Here is an 18,294-nt window from a genome sequence, read left to right on the forward strand (position 1 = left end):
TAAAACCAACCACAATATTTTTAACGACAATAAGAGAGTCCTATACAAAAAAATGTTACTAGTCCTAATTACATAATGTTCAAAAATCAACATCAAGTAACTTTATCTTTCTTCCTAGGATGCTTGAATTCTGGAATAGGAATAAAAGTTATAAAGTCAACAAATTTTTTGACAGTGACAGAACTAATTCCCCTAATGATTTCAGTAGAAAGAGGAGCTGTTAATGCTGCAACAACTTTAGGGAAGCCATTTTCTCTGGCTCTTCCCTTCATAACTTTCAGTTTTTGGGGCCTTTCAACATTTTCTTACATAATCTCAGCAATAATTTTATCCAATATTTAGCAACATTTTCAGTTACAAAATTAAACAACAGTCCTCAAAAGATAACACAAATAATAAAAGTCCTTAAAAAACTTTTCAATAATCAAATTGGTCTTTACCTTCTGTATGTCCGAAATAAAATTCCATTTAAACTCTTAGTAGTCTCCAAGATTATATTGCAAATGTTTCTAGAAGCATTTTCAGTTGTCTTTATTCTCCACATCTATGATAGCATGTGCAATCACGAGTATGTGATTGTTGGCATCTTGGCCATATGTAGTGAGAATCTGTCCTTCATGCAAAGTCTTTAGAAAGGCACCACCTAAGCCTACTAGTGGTCTACATCCCGCCCTAAACCCTTTTTTACAAGCATCGAGGCAAACATAAAGTTGCTTAAACTGTGGGGTCCTCAGGCATAGAAATGACACCAACCTTAACACTAGAGCTAAGATTAGCTGTGAGCAACTCATGTGCATAATCCCAAATTCTTTCTTATTGTGCTATCTCATTACCCTGCATAATTTTTCTAGTTGTTTTCAAAGCCCTTGTAATACATGTATTGTTCAGTCTAATGTTGCACTTCCTAACATACCAAGCATACACATCCCTATGTTTCATTGTAGGATGCATTCTAAGCTTAGGATACAGCTTGTCAGCTTATTCACAGTCCACTCTTAGGTGACAGTCCTATTTTTTCGCTTTTTTCCACATGTATGGTTGTCTACGAGAGTCTTAATCTGCCATGATCCATCATGTTTGTTGACTGCATAATATACTAACCAAGGACAATCTTCACTCTTACAAACGGCCATACATCTAACTTTGTCATTCTTAATGAATGTTGTACTTCTACCCTATTGTTTTGTATAGTCCCTAGTGGCAGCCATAAAGTCATGTTTGCTCTTGAAAATCATACTAACCTCAAACTTCAAATCTCCAAATCTTGTTTTGTCATTGTATCTTTGAAACACACGTGGCTCCTCGTTGTCAGAGTCCAACATCTTGTCCGATTCTTTCGAGTGCCACGAGTTAGCATCAGATCTACCTTGATGATCCTCCATATTCACCTTCTGACAATTAAACATGGTATAATAAATTAACAAAGTATAATAACAACACAAACTTAGATTCAGTAAAGTGAACTAATTATAATTAACTACCATTATAATTAACAAATATGTGCTACTATTAAACAAATTCATAATATTAAAAAACAACAAATCGTCAAATGTTAACAGGAGTCTTTACCTGAATTAGTGCTCTCATCAAATTCAAGGTCCTCATAATTAGAGTTATTGGTATCAATTTCTTTATTCCGATCTCCCAATGAAGTAGATCCTTATTTTCCTGTGAAATTATCACTACAAGAAAAATATCCATTCAGCCACTTTTTTAAGCTACATTTGAAAATCGTAGTCTATTCTATGAATAGGTTACGCTTTTCTCTATGTTGCCTTTTTATAAGAGAAAAAGATACACAATTATAGCATCATTTAAAAAATGTAGCCTTAAGTATTATAGAAATCACTTATAAAACGTAGTCGTAGATTGATATCTATGAGTTCACTTTTCGTATAAAAAAAAACACTTTTAAAAAATAACTTATTTATTATGTTTTAGGTGCCTTTTAAAAGTGGTGCTAATGTATGTATGGCAAATCCCTAACACTTATTAAATTTTTTGTTCCCCTTTCAATTTCCTCCAGAAGAACACACCCACAAGCCACTTGGCGCACAGCAAACCCTCTTCCCTCCAGAAGCACACCCTTTCGCCATTCTCACCTTCGCGCATAACCCTCACCTTCGCCAACCCTTTCGCGCACAACACACCCTCAAATAAACACAGCAAAAATTTGCCCTCACCCAGTCACCCTCACTCCCGCGACATACACCCTCATCCTCACTCCACCCACACACGAAAGAGGGAAGAAATCTGAAAGGGGGAGAACGGGAAGAAGAAGAGAAGTGAGGGAAGGAAGGAAAGGACGACGCCGGCTAGGGCTCCGCCGCCGTCGTTGTCGAGCGCCAGTGAGAGAGAGAGAGAGCTCGAGGAAAAGAGAAAACACGATGGAGGAGAGAAGAAGGGGGTGCTCGGTCGCCACCGAAGCTCCATCGCCGTTGCTAGGGCTTGTTGCCATCGCCGTTCTGCCACCGTCGGGCTGCTGTGCTGCCGCGAGGAGCTCGAAGGGATTTCTCGCCACCGTCGTGCTATGTCGCCAAGCTGTTGCGTTGCCGCTCATCTCTTCTTCACCGTCGCCGCTCATCTCTTCTTCACCGTCGCCGCTCATCACCATCGTCGTATCCTCTGTCACCAGGTAAACATTTTCTGTTCTGTATCCTCCCTTTCTCGCTCATTCTCTAACTCGCTCTCACTTTTCAGTTCGAAAGTGGGTATGGTTTTGATAATGATGATGAACTGCAACGGCTAATTAAGATAGAGAAGGTATGTATCAATTTTCAATTGTTTCTGTGAATTTTTTTTGGGGGGGGGGGTTTGGGTTCGAATTTTAGGTTTTCAATTAGTTTAGCATCTTAAGGAAAAATTAGTGAAAAGAACAGGTTTCACACTGAAATATCTTGATTTATGTCTTGGTTCATACGCATTCCTTGAACATAGTGGTTGCTTTCAATTTCTAGCTTCAAGCTATATTCCTCTCTGATGCTTTTCAAATGCTTTTTTTGGTTATTTTTCATAGATGCTTTGAATTTTAGTGATAATAGCCAATTAAAATGTGTCAAAAAAATAACAGCAAATGGTAAAAAGGGAAAAACTTGGTCCTAGAATGTATAATACTGTTATTTGATGAAGCACACTGGAAATAGGAGTTTTATTAGCCAAGTTTTGAGTCAATTACATTACATATGGATAAAAACAGCTGTATAAATTCTTATGTAGCTTCTCCTTCTTGTTGCAATTAAACGGCCATTCCTTACAAAAAGAATTGTAATGTATTATTATTTAATTACGTATCCAGAGAAAATAATAATTGTGCAGGAATTCCGTTAAAATTAAAGGGTTACTATAAAACTAATGAGTGTAAATGAATAAAGTAGGAAGAATTGGACGGAAATATTTATCTGTGCTGCTGCAGTCTCTAGCCTGTTATCCACTCTCCTAAAATTATTTGATTCTGAGTACTCAGCCCCTTGCTAATTAATAACATGGTAGGGTAGGGTTCCACTGCAACTTTCCTCTTATTCCCCCCTGTATTGTCGTTTCTTTTAAATACTATATATAGTTAGTTAGTCCTTTATGGAAGACATGCATAACTTCCACCAAAGCTTCCAGAAATTTGATTCCTTGCCTATGACTACTACTATAGTACTAATTGTCAAGCATTTTTTGTGTTATTGTTAATTTCTTTTTCTCCAAAGCGAGCTTGATGCAGCTGCCACCAAGCTGCAGAAGGTTTATAGGAGTTACCGTACCAGAAGAAACTTGGCAGATTGTGCTGTGGTGGTGGAGGAACTATGGTTAGTTTTTCATGAAAACATGCCTTTTTTTGTTGGTGCGCCCTAGGTGTTTGATTAAATTTCTATCTTATACATGTAAATAATTAAATGTTTTTGAATGATGAAGGTGGAAGGCATTGGATTTTGCTGCTCTTAAAAGGAGTTCAGTTTCGTTCTTTGATGTGGAGAAACAAAAATCTGCTGTGTCAAGGTGGGCAAGGGCAAGAACAAGAGCAGCTAAGGTATGTGTCTTTCCAATTCATCATGATTAAATTCCAAAATAAAAACCAGGCTGCAGCTAACCCAACCAACAACACTAACTTCATCTAGTTCTCTTCTTAATCTTAATTAATTTGATGTGATGTTTCCTTATTATATATAGTTCTACGTTCCTAGTAATCTTAGTGGAAAGTAATTAGCTGAAGTTGCTGATTTTTTGTTGAAAAGTGGTAGTTAATTACTGCACTCACCTAACTATATCAGCTTATAACTTTCGAGAGGTAAAATATCTATATAAAGGTATTGATGCTTTATTTGAATGTATTGATTTTTGTTTATATATATAAAGACTTGTTTTTGTTTTTGAATGTTGGATGATCTGTTTTGTTATGGTAAGAAATATGCATGCTGAGATAGAGATAGGAAGCCTGCGCGTTTTGTTAATAATGTTGTTGGTTTGATTTATGAGCTTATTGATTGTGTGCTCCTTCGGGTGATTTTTGCACTTGAGCTGTTTGATGAAATGCGCAATAGGCTTATACATGTAAAATCCAAGTATGTTAGAGTGCAGAATTTGTTGAAAGGCTAAAAGCCAAGTTTCATGATTGAATTAATTGATGATACATGCTAATGATTATTTGAGATGATGCTGGTCTATTTGTTATATATGATGCAGTAAATTGATGATAATATATGTGAATTGTTTGAGTGATTTGTGGCTGGATTGCTATGTTGAGTAATGCAGAAATTGTTGATTTCATATGAGTATGCTTAAATGTGAAAAGTGACAAAAAATGGTGATTTATTAATCCTGAGCACTTGGGGCTGATTTAATCTTTCCAACAAGTTACAATAGGTAAAAGAAAGTTAGAATGCAAGGTTAGAGTGAGTGAAAAGCCAGGAATCAATTTTTGACCTCTCAAAACCCGAGGTTACATGTTGCAGAATTATGCAGTTTCGGCAGCAATTTGTGAACAAAACTGGGAGCAATCTAGACACTCAAAATGAGTGAAATTATTTTTTTATGAAACCTTAAGATGTCTAGATTATTTCCCTAAAATTTCAGAATTTTCCGATGTGTGGTTTGGGAGATATGATTTTTAGAAAATGGTCATTTTCTGCAGAAACAATGCTGTACGAATTCTGGAACAGCAACTTCAAAACCACATATCTCAATACTCTGAAACTCTTTGGAGGTGAAACCAAAGAGGAATGAAATATTAAGATGTCTAGTATTTTATGTCCAAATTTCAGGACAATTAAAATTTTATAGAGAAAGTTGTGTCTTCTGAAAGCAGGGCTGTTCACTGCTGCGACAGCACCCTTTTCTTAAAACAAAACCATATTTCGAGAGGCATAACTTTTTCTAGAGAAGTGAAAATGCTCTGGAACTTGAACTGGGTGAAAGATGGGTAAGTCTGGTTCAACCACACCAAACTTTAGGAGAATCCAACCAAAGATGGATTTTATATGATTTTTCTAAATTGGTTACTGCTTGCTGTTTTTCTGAAGTGTACTAAATCAGTAGCCGGTTTTTTAAAAATCATATAAAATTAAATTCTTAGAACGCAGTTGCAAAACCAAAACCAAAGTACACTTTAGGATTCCTATTTAAAATAAATAATAATATATTAGGATTTCTTTTGTCCCCTTTTTTTATATGTATAATATATTAGGTATATGTATAATATGTTATGCCTCTTATATTTGCATATGGTTAAGTTAATTGCTATGGCTGAAAATCATGTTGTGGGGCTTTATTGACACTTTAACACTTGAAGTTGTGTTGTTATGGCTGAAAATTGTTTGTGCAATTCTGGTTGTTGTAATTCTAGTTTTGTGCACTTCTCTTTGCTAGAATTCCTGTTTTTTTGCACTTTTGAATTTGTGCCTGGATTTGTGCATCTGTTTATCTTTGTCTATTGCCCGTTTATCTATTTATCTTTTCTCCTCTGCTTTCTCGCAAGACCCTTCATCATAGCCTATCATCCTGGTGCTAGCTTCTGTTCCTGATGTTGCCATCACTAATCCAGTGTGTTGATACATGTGTAAAATTCCCCCTGTATTTGTGATTCTCTTATAGCATTGTATTCAGTTTTGTTTTGAATTTTGAAATAGAAAACTAATTATGATATTATGTATTATTCTTGACATTTCTTTTTGTTCAATAATTTTCTGTTTCATGATGAGTTCTCACACTTGAAATAATTAGTGCTAAATTAAGACTTGAAATATGTTGCATTTGACTACTTCCTACTACAATACTTGTTATTTGTTATAGTGCGTATTCTTGATTTGTATGTGTTGAATTATGAAATTGAAGTGATCAATGTGACTAACAGGATTTGTTAAATGGCATTTGTGCTTCCAAGAAAAGCAAGGTTCGATTTAAAATAAATGACATTTGTGCTTCCAAGCTTCATTTGCAATTGCATTTTGCCATAGCCATTGCTTACTCTCCTTTATTTAGTGAAGCTTTCTTGGCCCAAGACATTGGTCAATAAGTGGTTCAATATCAAGTGCAAAACTGATAACTTTCAAGCAGATGATGACGTTGATGATGATGTCCTTTATCAAGGTAATTGACCAATTTTTCACATGGCTTCAATGCAATCTAGGACTCTAGAATTGGGATTCTTAGCTTTCATTTAAAAAGATTGTTTTTTATTTACTTTTTAAATGGCTAGACTAGTTAACTATACATATATCTTTTCAATAATACAACCTCAATTCTGTTTAGCTTTTGTGAGCAATGTTCTTTTCTTTTCTTTTCTTTGTTTATTTGATTTACCCTTAGTTATGTTGTTTTCCAGCTTCCATGGTTTTTCCTACCATTATTGGTATCCCCAAAAAATTTTTTTGTTTTGTTTTGTTGTGTTGTGTTTGATTGAGTGACATGATTAAATAACAGTGGAAAGAGCACAGTTTTATTTACTTTATGATTTTTCCTTTTGCATTTGGGATATTGGTGCAAAATTGATATATCTGTCTCAATTCATTTTTAATTTTACAATTTAGGTTGATGATTCTCACTTTACTCTTTGAAACAACGCCGTTTTCCCCTTTTGCACTAGAAATTAAGCTGATTGGCATGATTTTGTGAACTTAGCATTCAGCTTTAATGAGAATAATAAAAAAGCAACAAGTTTGTTTTCTTGTATTTTTAATCTTTAATCTGATACTTGCAATTGGAACACGTGCTTCATTTGTTGCTCTTGCCAGGCAGACTTTTCAGAATTCATTTGGTTCTATGATTTTGTTTTCTTCATGTGTCGCGAGAATGGTCAAAAGAATATTTGTAAGTAGCCCGGTAATTTTCTTCAACATAATCTTGTATTGATTGCGTATAGTGGTGAATCAGTATGCAAAATCCTTACATGCTTCTCTTTTTGAATTATGATAATCTGCAGCTGTAAGCAGGGCAGTAACTGCTTGGAAATTAGTTCTTGTTGGGAATGAATACTGATACAATTGTTAAGGCCAAGAGTTTTCTTGATGGTGATGAAGATCAGCATGAAAAAGATGTGTTTGAGAATAATTTGAAGGCATTTCAGAACATTTTTTAGTCATTATGCCAAGATTAGAAGATTAACGATTTTCTGTTTGTTAAATTCTTTTCGGATATAGAGTGCAAACTTTGCATTTTAATTGATATGTGATACAAGTTTCATGTGACTTAAATTATCTTAAGTTATATTTTGATTGTTAATTGCTTCTTAAGATTATGGCTTTGAATTGTGTAAGGATAATTTTTGTTATTTAAAAAAATTATTTAGTATAATTATGTGTTTAATTTTATTTTATAATATTTAACTCATTTAATTAAAAATGTAAAACTATATATGTAATAATATTATTAAATATTGTGTTGTATAAAAAATTATTAGAATATTATATATATATATAGAAAATTAAAAAAAAATAATGAGAGACCTAAGGCTACACTTATATAGAGCAGTTATGATTATACAGAAAATAAAAAAAAAATAATAATAAGGGATCTAGGGCTACACTTATATAGAGTAGCGTAGTCTACTCGGGTAAAATTGGAAGTTGAAAAGCGTAGCCTTTGGTCCTGCTTGAAAAACGCACTCTATTTCCAAACGTCAAAAGCATAGCCTTTGAGAATAGGCAACGGTCAAATAGGAATCACCCCAAAAAGCGTAGTCGTAGCTCAAAAAGCGTAGCCGTAGTCTAAGGCATAATTTTTTTTCACTTTTGACTACACTTTTCAAGTGTACCTGAATGAGTGTTTTTCTTGTAGGATATCCTTCTTGAAATTTGAAGGCTTGCCAATTTCTACACTGCTGTCACTGTCACCCTTACCGTTTTCGTTTTCCACACTTTTTTCAGGCTGGTATAGACTGTCTTTAGCATTCTTATACGAGTCATAAGAATCAGTATCAATATCTAGTATGGTTGCATTAACATATTTTTCAGATTTTGTTGTAGTGCCTTTCTTGACCTTCTTTTTGTTTTTTCCACAAGTTGGGATGTTGGAGGGCTTTAGGACATCTTTGCAAGGCTTTGGCTTGGGCTGAAAAGTAAGCTTTGGTTTGAATCGAGAGGAATTACTTTTTGAATTGGTAGTGGATTGTGGAATGGGATGTAAAATGACTTTTTGGGGGATTCTTTTCTTTTTATCAGTTTTAAACTTTTCACCATGGTGAAACACAAATATCATTGGAGATCCTTCCATCTATAAAATAAAAAAATAAAAATGTTAGCATCTATGTGTTATTAATAATAAATGTTAGTTATTGATTATAGAAAACAAATTACAAACTATTATTATGCATTTAAAAGATAGTATGGAGTCATGCAGAGACATATCATGCTATCCTGCAAAGCTAGTAAGCATATGAACAATAGAAAAATAGTCAATGGATGAAGAGATGCTGGAAAACAATACATTCCATCAAAATTCTTTGAGAAGAATGCAAAAACAAACAACTATGTTTTAAAAAACTAAGCTTAATACATGCTTAACTCCACCGATGACAGTACGTAAATCTTAACTAAATTCAAAAAATAACAAGCATAAACCATATTACCTACAAAATCGACCCTGAACATATTCAAAAGAGTTCACTCACCACAATAAACACATTACTCTCAATATATATATAAAAAAAACAGAGATACATGCTCCTTTGCTAACCGAAACACTAAGGCACAAATAACACTAGAACAAAATTGAACAACATTCCATTTAACTTAAAACAATCATCAAAATCTCATTCTCTCTTGCAATCAATGATAGGATATAGATTACACACAAAAAAAAAAGTTTTTTACATTCAAATAACGTCGGTCGTCTTCCACGGAGCGTCGTTGCTGTGTTCAAAGAGCCACAAAGAACAGGGTTTTTTTTTTTACTAAGAGTAAAGGAAGTGTGGTTGAAGTTGAGGGATTGACGTTTTGTCTTCGTTGCTAGAAATACAATGCCATTTCGGTTTCAACTCTCAAACACTTAAAACGACGTCGTTTAATATGCTAAGGTGTACCCCTAACATTCCAGGTCAACTTCCGACATTAACGATAGAATTGACAAAAGACTAACATGACTAATTTAAAATTTTTTACGGATAATTTTGATTAAAATTTTTTTTAAAAAACCAAAATAAAAATTAGGTGATCTTTGAGAAATAAATTTGATCATTGCCCAATTTTGAGCCCTCATGCTGATGGATTTGCATCCACAAAAAGTTAACGTGTGTCTCTAGAATGATAATGTTCGTGTCGGTGGAGTTTGCTAAATGACGAAGATTCCCTTTGATTCCAAACCGTGTTAGGTTATACGAATTACTGTACATGGTTGGTAAGTTGTAAGTAAGGGTCAGTAATGAATATTACTACCAAATTAAAATCATCGACCTTCCAAACTAAGGAATTTCAGGGTTTTGGTTGAACACTTGAACCCCCAATAAAAATCACATCATTTTGTGAAATTATTTGCAAGCAACTGCGTTGAAAGGCAATCTAGCCATCTAGGTCTTAATACTTAACATCTGCTTCGAATTCTAGAAAAAAGATTCCGATATAATTTGTGGGGCCATTATGTGTAAAACTATTACTTGGCCGGGGGACCACTCTTAGCTCTTTAATTTGGACTGTATAATTGGTACTTAAAATGTGATGGAACCCATCGTTAACAACCACAACCACTAAAACATAAGATAAAAGATGAGGGGAATTATTAATTAATTTGAAGGGGGAAAATAAGATAAATAAATCCTTCTGCCGGCAACTTGTTCACCCCTCGGATTCATCTCTCTAGTCATTCATTCTTCCATTTTAAACCCTATTTGAAATCTGGTAAATTTAAAAATTTTACTAACAAAATTTATATAGAATTTATAAGAATTTGGAATTATTCTAAAAAGTTTTGAAAAGAGTTAAAGCGTCCTAAAACATTTTAAACTTTTCTTAAATTCTATCTGAATTCCGGTAAAAGTAACACTTTAAAATTTGCATCCTAACCAAAGTCACCAAAGAGAAATCGAATTTAAAATCCCCAAAAACTTTAAGCTCGTTTAGTTTGTTCTTGCCTTTGTCTATTCATCCACTAGACACGAGTTAGGTAACGTTTATTCGTTTAGTAACGTTCAATTTTGAACAATTGGCCACACCGAACAAAAATCTCAGAAACACAGGCATTGGCAAAATTCAATTCCCAAGAATAAGAGATTATCACAAGGAAAGCAAAGCATTTAGCATTCTCCTCTCTCTCTCTCTCTCTCTCTCTCTCTCTCTCTGTGGGTCTGGGATACCACCGAGTAGGCGCGTACAGCAAAGCATTAACCACAAACCAAAGGTTACCAAAAATTATTTGAATTTCCCATCTTGCAATATTCGAGATATAGAAGAACCGCAAAAACAATATAGAAAAATAAAAGGATAATAAGGAAATTATTGAATATTGAAATGGTGAAAGAGCTGACATTCAATTATTCGTCACCATTCCAACACATAAACGGACAGGCTAGCACGTAGCTGGCCATAACAGAACCAAGGTGAAACGCAACGTCTCAATTCTAAAAGGGTAATTCCGCAACAACAAAACTATTCCTTTTTATTTTATTTTATTTTTTTACATAAAAGGTTCAAAAACTCAAAAATCAAAATCCAAATCCTCGCAACAACACCACCACCACCAACAAATAAACAATGTAATATTAATATAATAATAATGAACACAGTATATTCATCAAGTGTCACAGATGTGGCTCGCAAATCTGATTAATTAACATAAAATTCCTGAACTCTCCAAGTATAACAATGAAATATATGTAGTTTTATATATATGAAATGAAATGGAGAAATTAAATAATTTTAATTTAGCTCCTGCACCTTGTGATGGCGCTGCAGCCACGATTGTAAGGGTTGGCCTGAGCACCAGGGCGGCAATTGTAGTAGGAAGCGCCACGGCGAGAGCAAGGGACAGTGTTCCTCTGGAGCGCACCGTAGCTGATGTACTTGGTGGTGGCTAAGATGCGCCGGTTGATCTCAGAGTCCAAGTCAAACTCTTCTTCACCTGCTTCCATGCACTGTGCTATGGAGCCCTTGCAGGAGGAGCCTGAACCTTTCTTGGAAGCTACCCATCCTCCAACCATTCCCATGGGGTTGTAGTGGTCCCCTGCATCCGCTGTCGTTGTTGTCGGCGATGAAGCCATCACCACCAAGATGCTCGCACAAATCACGAGGACCACACACGAATTGAATCTCGCCATTGAGCTTGCTGTGATGATGTTGTTGTTGTTGTTGTTGTTGTTGTTGGCGGTGGTGGTGGCTGAATGAGAGAGAGAGAGAGAGAGAGAGAGGGAGGAGGCACAGGCAGAACGAGGAACAAGTTTAAAAATGAAAAAGACCTTATATTATGTGATAAAACAACGACACTCTAACAACTTGAATTTACCAATATGCCACTCACACTAACGCGTACACTCAATATCCAACCTGCTACATTATAGATTATACTAGTATTTTTATTTCAATTTTTGTCCAAATGAGAAAAAACGTGTTTTACTATATGTTTTGGGGAAGTTCTACGGTGCTTATCACACAAATAAGCATGATATACTGATCTTAGGTGTCAGTCACTGAAGATTGAAGGTAATTTTTTTAAAATAAAAATAAAAAAATTAAATTAAAGAAAAATATTTTAAAAAAGTTAGTCAAACATACATTACGTCAACCTGTAAAATTTTAATTTGAGACCAATTTTTTTAAATGAAAAAAAAATATTTAATTATAACAAAAAAATTTCAAATTCTAAAATATCTCTCGAACAGAAACTAACTATTACGTCTATATGCAGAATTTTTTTAATAAAAAAATTATTTATTACATTATTTTAATAATTTTATCATATTAATATAATTTTTAATGAATTTTATTTTATTTTAATTAAAATAATAATGTATTATAATAATACAAATTCTGGGAATATTTTTTTAAATAAATAAATTAAATATTTTATTTATTAAAATATATTATTTAGGAGAGATTTATTAATTTATGTAATATTAGTTATTTTTTTTAAGTTATTTTATTTTGTGTCAAAAATATAAAAATTAATAAAATATTTTTTTTAAAAAAAATATGTGTTCAAAGACTAATAGATTTTTAATTGTGGATATTTTTAACTTGCATTGTAAAAAGTTATTTCATTAATTTTAATATTTTTAAATTAGTAAAAATTTAATTAAAATTAAAAATAATATAAAAATTTAATTAAAAAATTATAATAACTTAATTATAAATTTAATAAAATTATAAATATTAAAAAATAATTAAATATTTTAATAAATATTAAATTAATGTATATTTTTATAAATAAAATTATTTTAATTTCAGCTTTTATTCAAATATAACTAATAATTTATCTATTTTTTATTTTATAATGAGGCCATAAATGCATCAATTCCAATAAAATTAAAAATGTTACAGATTGACGTGATGTATGATTGTATTTCTCATTAATGTACTTATATTAGAACGTTTTCTTTTATTTTAATTTTTTTCATTTTAAAAACAAAATTGCCTTCAATCCTCACTGATTAACACGTAAGGTCAGTATATTATGCTTATTTTTGCTATAAACACCATAGAATTCTCCTATATTTTGAGGATAAAGTACTTACATAAATCAAATAAATATTAATATTATATAAAAGTCTCAGAATAAAAAATGATATATATAAATTAAATTTATTGAATTCGAATTAAATTTTGTAATACTAAATCGAATTAAAAAAATATGAATTAATAGTGTTTCATAAATTTATATAAATCGAAGTAACTGAATTTGAATTAGTCATTATATATAGTGTTAAATCAAATCAATTTGTATCGATTTGCAATGAATCTTAGGAAATTGAATAGAATCATTTTGATTTACAATCAACTAGTAAATCGAATATAACGAATTTGATTTATAAGCAATGATAGTTTTTAATTCTGGTCCACTACAGAAGGTCGATTAAGAAAAAATGTGATCTGGAATAAAATTTATTGATAAGAATTTGCTGAGCGTTTTTCTCAAACCTTCTACAAGTTTTAGCAAGTTTCAGAATATTATAATCGAAAAACTTGAACCGCATGATATGAAACGGTGGAGAAGTTATTTTATAGAATTTTGATTTTCGTGTTACGTGATGGTATGAAATATGATTCTTTGTCATAGACAGTGACAAAGATTTGCAAATTCTATTCCATTGTCGTCGCCAACTTTCCGAAGTGAGGTCCCCTGAACTATTGGCCAAGCTTGTAGATGTGGGCTGTAGTTCAGGAAATTCGAACTGGAGTCGTCAATCATCAGCAATGCCAGCCGACTCCAGTTCGAGGCTGCTTGGTACCTTATCATTTGTGCCTGTGATTGTACCTGAGGCAATTCTAGTTGCATCTCTGTCCTTCGCAGTTGATCTAAACCACAATCATCACGGAGAAGTATGTGATAATTGACCCTTTGGTGAGCCTGCTATTGCCATAGCTGGTACTCTCGTTATGGTCCCGATCTTCGAAGAGGGTGGAGCACCAGATGGTGTCGAGGATGTACTGCGGGATGATGATAATGATGATATGGAGCCCGCCAAGATTGCTAATGATAATGATGATGACATCACAAGGAGTACTCCAACCGGGGGTGGTGGAGCATCTAGTTCTGGAACTCATTAGTACCCGCCTTTGGACTTGGATGCCATGACACAGCAGGAGTTACCGGGAGTACCTTTTGGATTTGGGGCCAGAGATGTACAGGATATAGGAGCTCTGTCTGAGTTCCAAGTTGGACAGCAGTTTTAGGATAAAGAGGAGGTTATGTTAAGCGTGAAAACTTATAACATCCGCCACGGGATTGAATACAGAGTGATGGAATCCAATCATCGCAAGTACCACGGGAAGTGTAAGAATTTTGGCAACGAGTGCACATGGTTGATTCGGATCAGTCTTCGCTAGTGCAGGGTATTTAAGAGGTAAAATAGTACAATGAACTTCATACTTGTCTGGCCACCACAATATGCAATGATCACAGGATACTTAATTACCATGTTATATTGGCTTTCATATTGCCTAAGATTAGAGCTAATACTGCCATGTCAATCAAGGTACTGCAGAATGTGACAGAGGCACATATGAATTTTAAACTGACTTATAGGAGGGTTTGGTTGGCTAAGCAAAAGGTTGTGGCATAAATTTATGGAGATTGGGAAGAGCCATAAAATGGGTTGTCGCGATGGGTGCTGAGTGTGCAGATCACGATGTCAGGTAGTGTCGTAGTGTTGAGGACGAGTCCTATGCGAGTTGGTGGGCAAGTTGATAAGTCATCACCTTATTTCCATCGGCTTTTTTGGACATTCCCACCGTATACCAAGGCCTTTCGGTGTTGTAAGCCGTTGGTTAGTGTTGATGGAACCCACTTGTACAGTAAATACGGGAGTACACTGCTCGTTGTGATTGCTCAGGACGGCAATTCCAATATCATTCTTTTTGTATTTGCACTTGTGAAGGGTGAGAATGCAGATTTGTGGTCATTCTTTCAATCTCACCTTCGGCAACACATAACGCCTCAGCCAGATATTCTAGTCATATCTAATAGGCACAACAGAATCAAGGCTGCACTGGAAGCTCCTGATAGCAGTTGGTTTCCATCTAGTAGTGCATACCGGGCATGTTGATAATAAAATTGGAACTGATTGAGATATATCACCGGGTAAGATGCAGTGGCGTTGTCCACTTGCTCTAGTTATAAATTGAGATACCGAGTAAAATGCCATGGCGTTGTCCACTTACTCCGGGTAAAGGTTCGAGATGTCAGGTAAGATGCAAAGGTCGAGTTTTGTTACCTTGCTCCTAGTCGAGAATTGTAACACCACCTGGGTAAGAGGCAAGGGTGAGGTTGTTCTCCTTACTCCAGGTTATGCGGGTAAGATGCAAGGATTACGATTTTGTCCCACTTGCTCTGTGCTATGGTCTTCCTGTCCAGGATTTGCTACCGAACATGTTGGGTTTACCTATATAACCGACAGATGAGACTCATCGGCCATAGGGTAGACATGAATCATATGCACTTGTATGAATTGTTTGAGTGTGCATTGTATTGGTTTACTTATTTGCTTAACTGTAATTAACCGCTACTTGATCTATTTGTTGTATCTGCTATCCACATCTGTATTTTTCTTATTTGTCTTGTATGTGTTTATTTCTGAGAGATCCCTCATGCTGGTGGAGGTGACACTGAGGATTGTTCCATTTGGTAAATTGGAGGTTTGCAGAGAACAAAAAACGAAGAGTTAGAATTAAAATCCTTAGATATAGTTACCATATTTCTGGTTTAGTGAAAACTTTAGGATATGAATATAGGTTGTTGAAGTTTTGGAATGCCTCTGGCTTCCTGAGACATTATTTATTATTTATATGGGCACATTTACCATACTGAGAACTCCCGGTTCTCATTTCATACATATTTTATTGTTTTTCAGATGCAGGATGCAAGGCACTGTATGTATGTATGTATGTATGTATGTATGTATGTATGTATGTATGTATGTATGTAGTATTCTCCACCTTTGTATAAATTTTTATTTTGTCCCTCTTAGATGTTGACTTTGGAAAACCAAAATCTGTATGTATGTTTTGGTTTATTTTGGGTGGTATATATATATATATTATCTATCCGGCCTTTGCTTCGCAGGTGGAGAATAGAATTTGTTATGAAATCTTGTTGGAACTCTTTATCTATGTATATAACTTGTCTCTTCTATTTTCCGTTATCCCGCTTTTATTCTTTTCGATTCGTGCGCGACACGGTTTCTGATTGTTTTGTTTAACTTTTTCTTCAAGGTTTCTAGTTAAATTTCTTTTCATATATGCTTATGTATGCAATTTTACTTTTAGAGGTTGTAATATCTCACCACCTCTGATTTACGAACTTAAGCATAAAGTTCTGTGTGGTAGAGTGTTACACAATGGCTATAAATTGAAGCCATCACATTCGATTTAGTAGGAACGTAAATCGAAACCACTTGTTTCGATCTACTATGGATTCAATTCGAAACTCATTGATTCGAATTACCATGTGCTAGTTAAAACAACGTTTCTAACCAAGTAAATCAAAGCTATATAAGTCGATTTAACATTTTATCTACTAAATCAAATAATATTGATTCGAATTATATTGACTAGACCTAAATCAAATATTATAAATTTGATTTACATATAAATAGACAAAAAGACATATATATAACGTTATTTATTTTGAAATTTTTATGTAATATTAGTATGTGTTGATTTTTTTACGTGTCTTTCTCATATTTTTATGAGATTTGTTTTCTATTATTATTTTTTATAGTATATTAAATAAAAAAAATTATGCTTGTATAGTTTTATTAATTTTTATATACATTTTTTTGTATTTTTATGATAGAAAAATAAACTTTTTGTTTCTATCTTTTATTAATTACTTTTAATATAAAAATAAAAGAAATATAAAAATATGTATATATAACATTTCTTATTTAATAATATAATAGAATTGTACAAAATTATAGTAGTAGTTGATGGCCCTACAATTTATTAGTTGTCTTTTCCAATATCTTATGTAACCATGTAAGCCTGTTATTGTGTGTTTAATTTTCGTTTCTCTCCTCTAAATACTTATTAAAAGTAATTAATGATTGGCTTTTATGCATTGTTATAAATTAAGGAACTAATTTAAAAGTTAAAACAACTACGTCCCGTATACACTTGATTTTGATGAAAAGTAAATTGCATAAAATTAATTTTATAAATTTAATTTTGATAAAAAATAAGTTTGTGTTAAAGTGATTTATGTTTAGTAATCTTTATATTAAAATGAATTATAGTAAAGTAAATATTATTTAGATTACACTATTCAAAATTATTTTTAGATAAAAAATTACTAAAATAGACATCAATTTAAATAATTTTTTTATATTATTCTATTATTTTAATTTAGATATTTAAATAGATATTATTAATTAATTTTATAATAAATTAATATTTACTTACTAAAATAAAAATCATATATAAAAATTGGCAAAATATATTTTTATATCAAAAGCAAAAATAATATATGAAAAATATATCAAAATATACTTTATTATATTATATTACTTATAATTTTTTAGTATTCTTGATACTCTTTTATTTAATATTATTTTAAACTATAAATTTTAATTATTTATGACTTTATTCTTAGTTATAATTAGTTTTTTATTTATTTTGTTCTTTTTAATGGGATTAATAATTTATATTATAATAATAAATTAATAGAAAATGCTATTTGTACACCAAAATCAGCTACTAAAATCAGCCATCAATGTATAAATACATGTATGATTTAATTTATTTTCAATGTATATTTATATTCCAATATGTATTTTATACTGGTGGCTGACTTTGGTGGCTGACTTTGGTGTATACGTAGCATACCCTTAATTAATATACAAGAATTATACTTACAAATTTTAACAGAGTCAAACAAAAAATAATTTTTTATACAAGATCTAAAATAAAAATTTAATAAAAAATATAATTATATATTTAAAATATTTGAATACTAAAAAGACTACAAACAAAAAAATAAAGGGTAGAATTGATAAGAAAAAAATAAATTCAATGTTAACGTGATTTTCTAAACGCCGAAACTACAATTTCTAGCTTCTTGTAAACGCACGTTAAGAAGTAAAACTACGTTGGCGTTTAAAGAAATTAAAAAAAAAGTATCTAAACATAAAGAGAAAGCGTTCAATTCACTCAAACGTGTTTCTCTTCCTTCTAA

General features: G+C 32.7%; 2 protein-coding genes and 1 long non-coding RNA gene across 9 annotated transcripts; 1 reads left to right on the forward strand and 2 right to left on the reverse strand.

The window, feature by feature from the left end:
• The first annotated feature begins 1,954 nt into the window (after nt 1–1,954).
• On the forward strand, nt 1,955–7,773 carry LOC112758103 (uncharacterized). Of its 7 annotated transcripts, none has more exons than XR_011873474.1 (8): nt 1,957–2,635; nt 2,701–2,763; nt 3,696–3,794; nt 3,901–4,015; nt 6,335–6,373; nt 6,463–6,570; nt 7,215–7,302; nt 7,403–7,773. XR_011873474.1 is itself a non-coding variant. In XM_025806684.3 (7 exons), exons 3-7 carry the CDS (start codon nt 3,704–3,706, stop codon nt 7,456–7,458), a joined length of 441 nt encoding a protein of 146 aa, XP_025662469.1. In that variant the 5' UTR covers nt 1,955–2,635; nt 2,701–2,763; nt 3,696–3,703; the 3' UTR covers nt 7,459–7,773. The 7 variants fall into 7 exon arrangements, 2 of the variants coding, with proteins under 2 accessions (XP_025662469.1, XP_072075380.1); XR_011873473.1 differs by having other exon boundaries at nt 7,215–7,290; XR_011873477.1 differs by having other exon boundaries at nt 6,468–6,570.
• Nucleotides 7,774–7,833: 60 nt separating this feature from the next.
• LOC140179686 (uncharacterized) lies at nt 7,834–9,421 on the reverse strand. Its single transcript, XR_011873479.1, has 2 exons — nt 9,291–9,421; nt 7,834–8,691 (listed from the first exon to the last, which is right to left on the reverse strand). It is a non-coding gene; the product is annotated as an uncharacterized lncRNA (long non-coding RNA).
• A 1,735-nt stretch (nt 9,422–11,156) lies between these two features.
• On the reverse strand, nt 11,157–11,864 carry LOC112758104 (rapid alkalinization factor). The gene has a single exon (XM_025806685.3). The coding sequence runs from the start codon at nt 11,723–11,725 to the stop codon at nt 11,333–11,335; it is 393 nt and encodes a 130-aa protein (XP_025662470.1). The 5' UTR covers nt 11,726–11,864; the 3' UTR covers nt 11,157–11,332.
• Nucleotides 11,865–18,294: the final 6,430 nt, after the last annotated feature.

Source organism: Arachis hypogaea, chromosome 16 (genome assembly GCF_003086295.3).
Source record: "Arachis hypogaea cultivar Tifrunner chromosome 16, arahy.Tifrunner.gnm2.J5K5, whole genome shotgun sequence".
Classification (NCBI taxonomy): domain Eukaryota; kingdom Viridiplantae; phylum Streptophyta; class Magnoliopsida; order Fabales; family Fabaceae; genus Arachis; species Arachis hypogaea.

Coding starts and splice junctions, on each gene's coding strand:
- LOC112758104 (XM_025806685.3), bottom strand. CDS start 11,725: ATGGCGAGATTCAATTCGTGTGTGGTCCTCGTGATTTGTGCGAGCATC.
- LOC112758103 (XM_025806684.3), top strand. CDS start 3,704: ATGCAGCTGCCACCAAGCTGCAGAAGGTTTATAGGAGTTACCGTACCA. Junction 6,571..7,214: donor TGATGATGTCCTTTATCAAG/GTAATTGACCAA, acceptor TGCTCTTGCCAG/GCAGACTTTTCAGAATTCAT. Junction 7,291..7,402: donor GAATGGTCAAAAGAATATTT/GTAAGTAGCCCG, acceptor GATAATCTGCAG/CTGTAAGCAGGGCAGTAACT.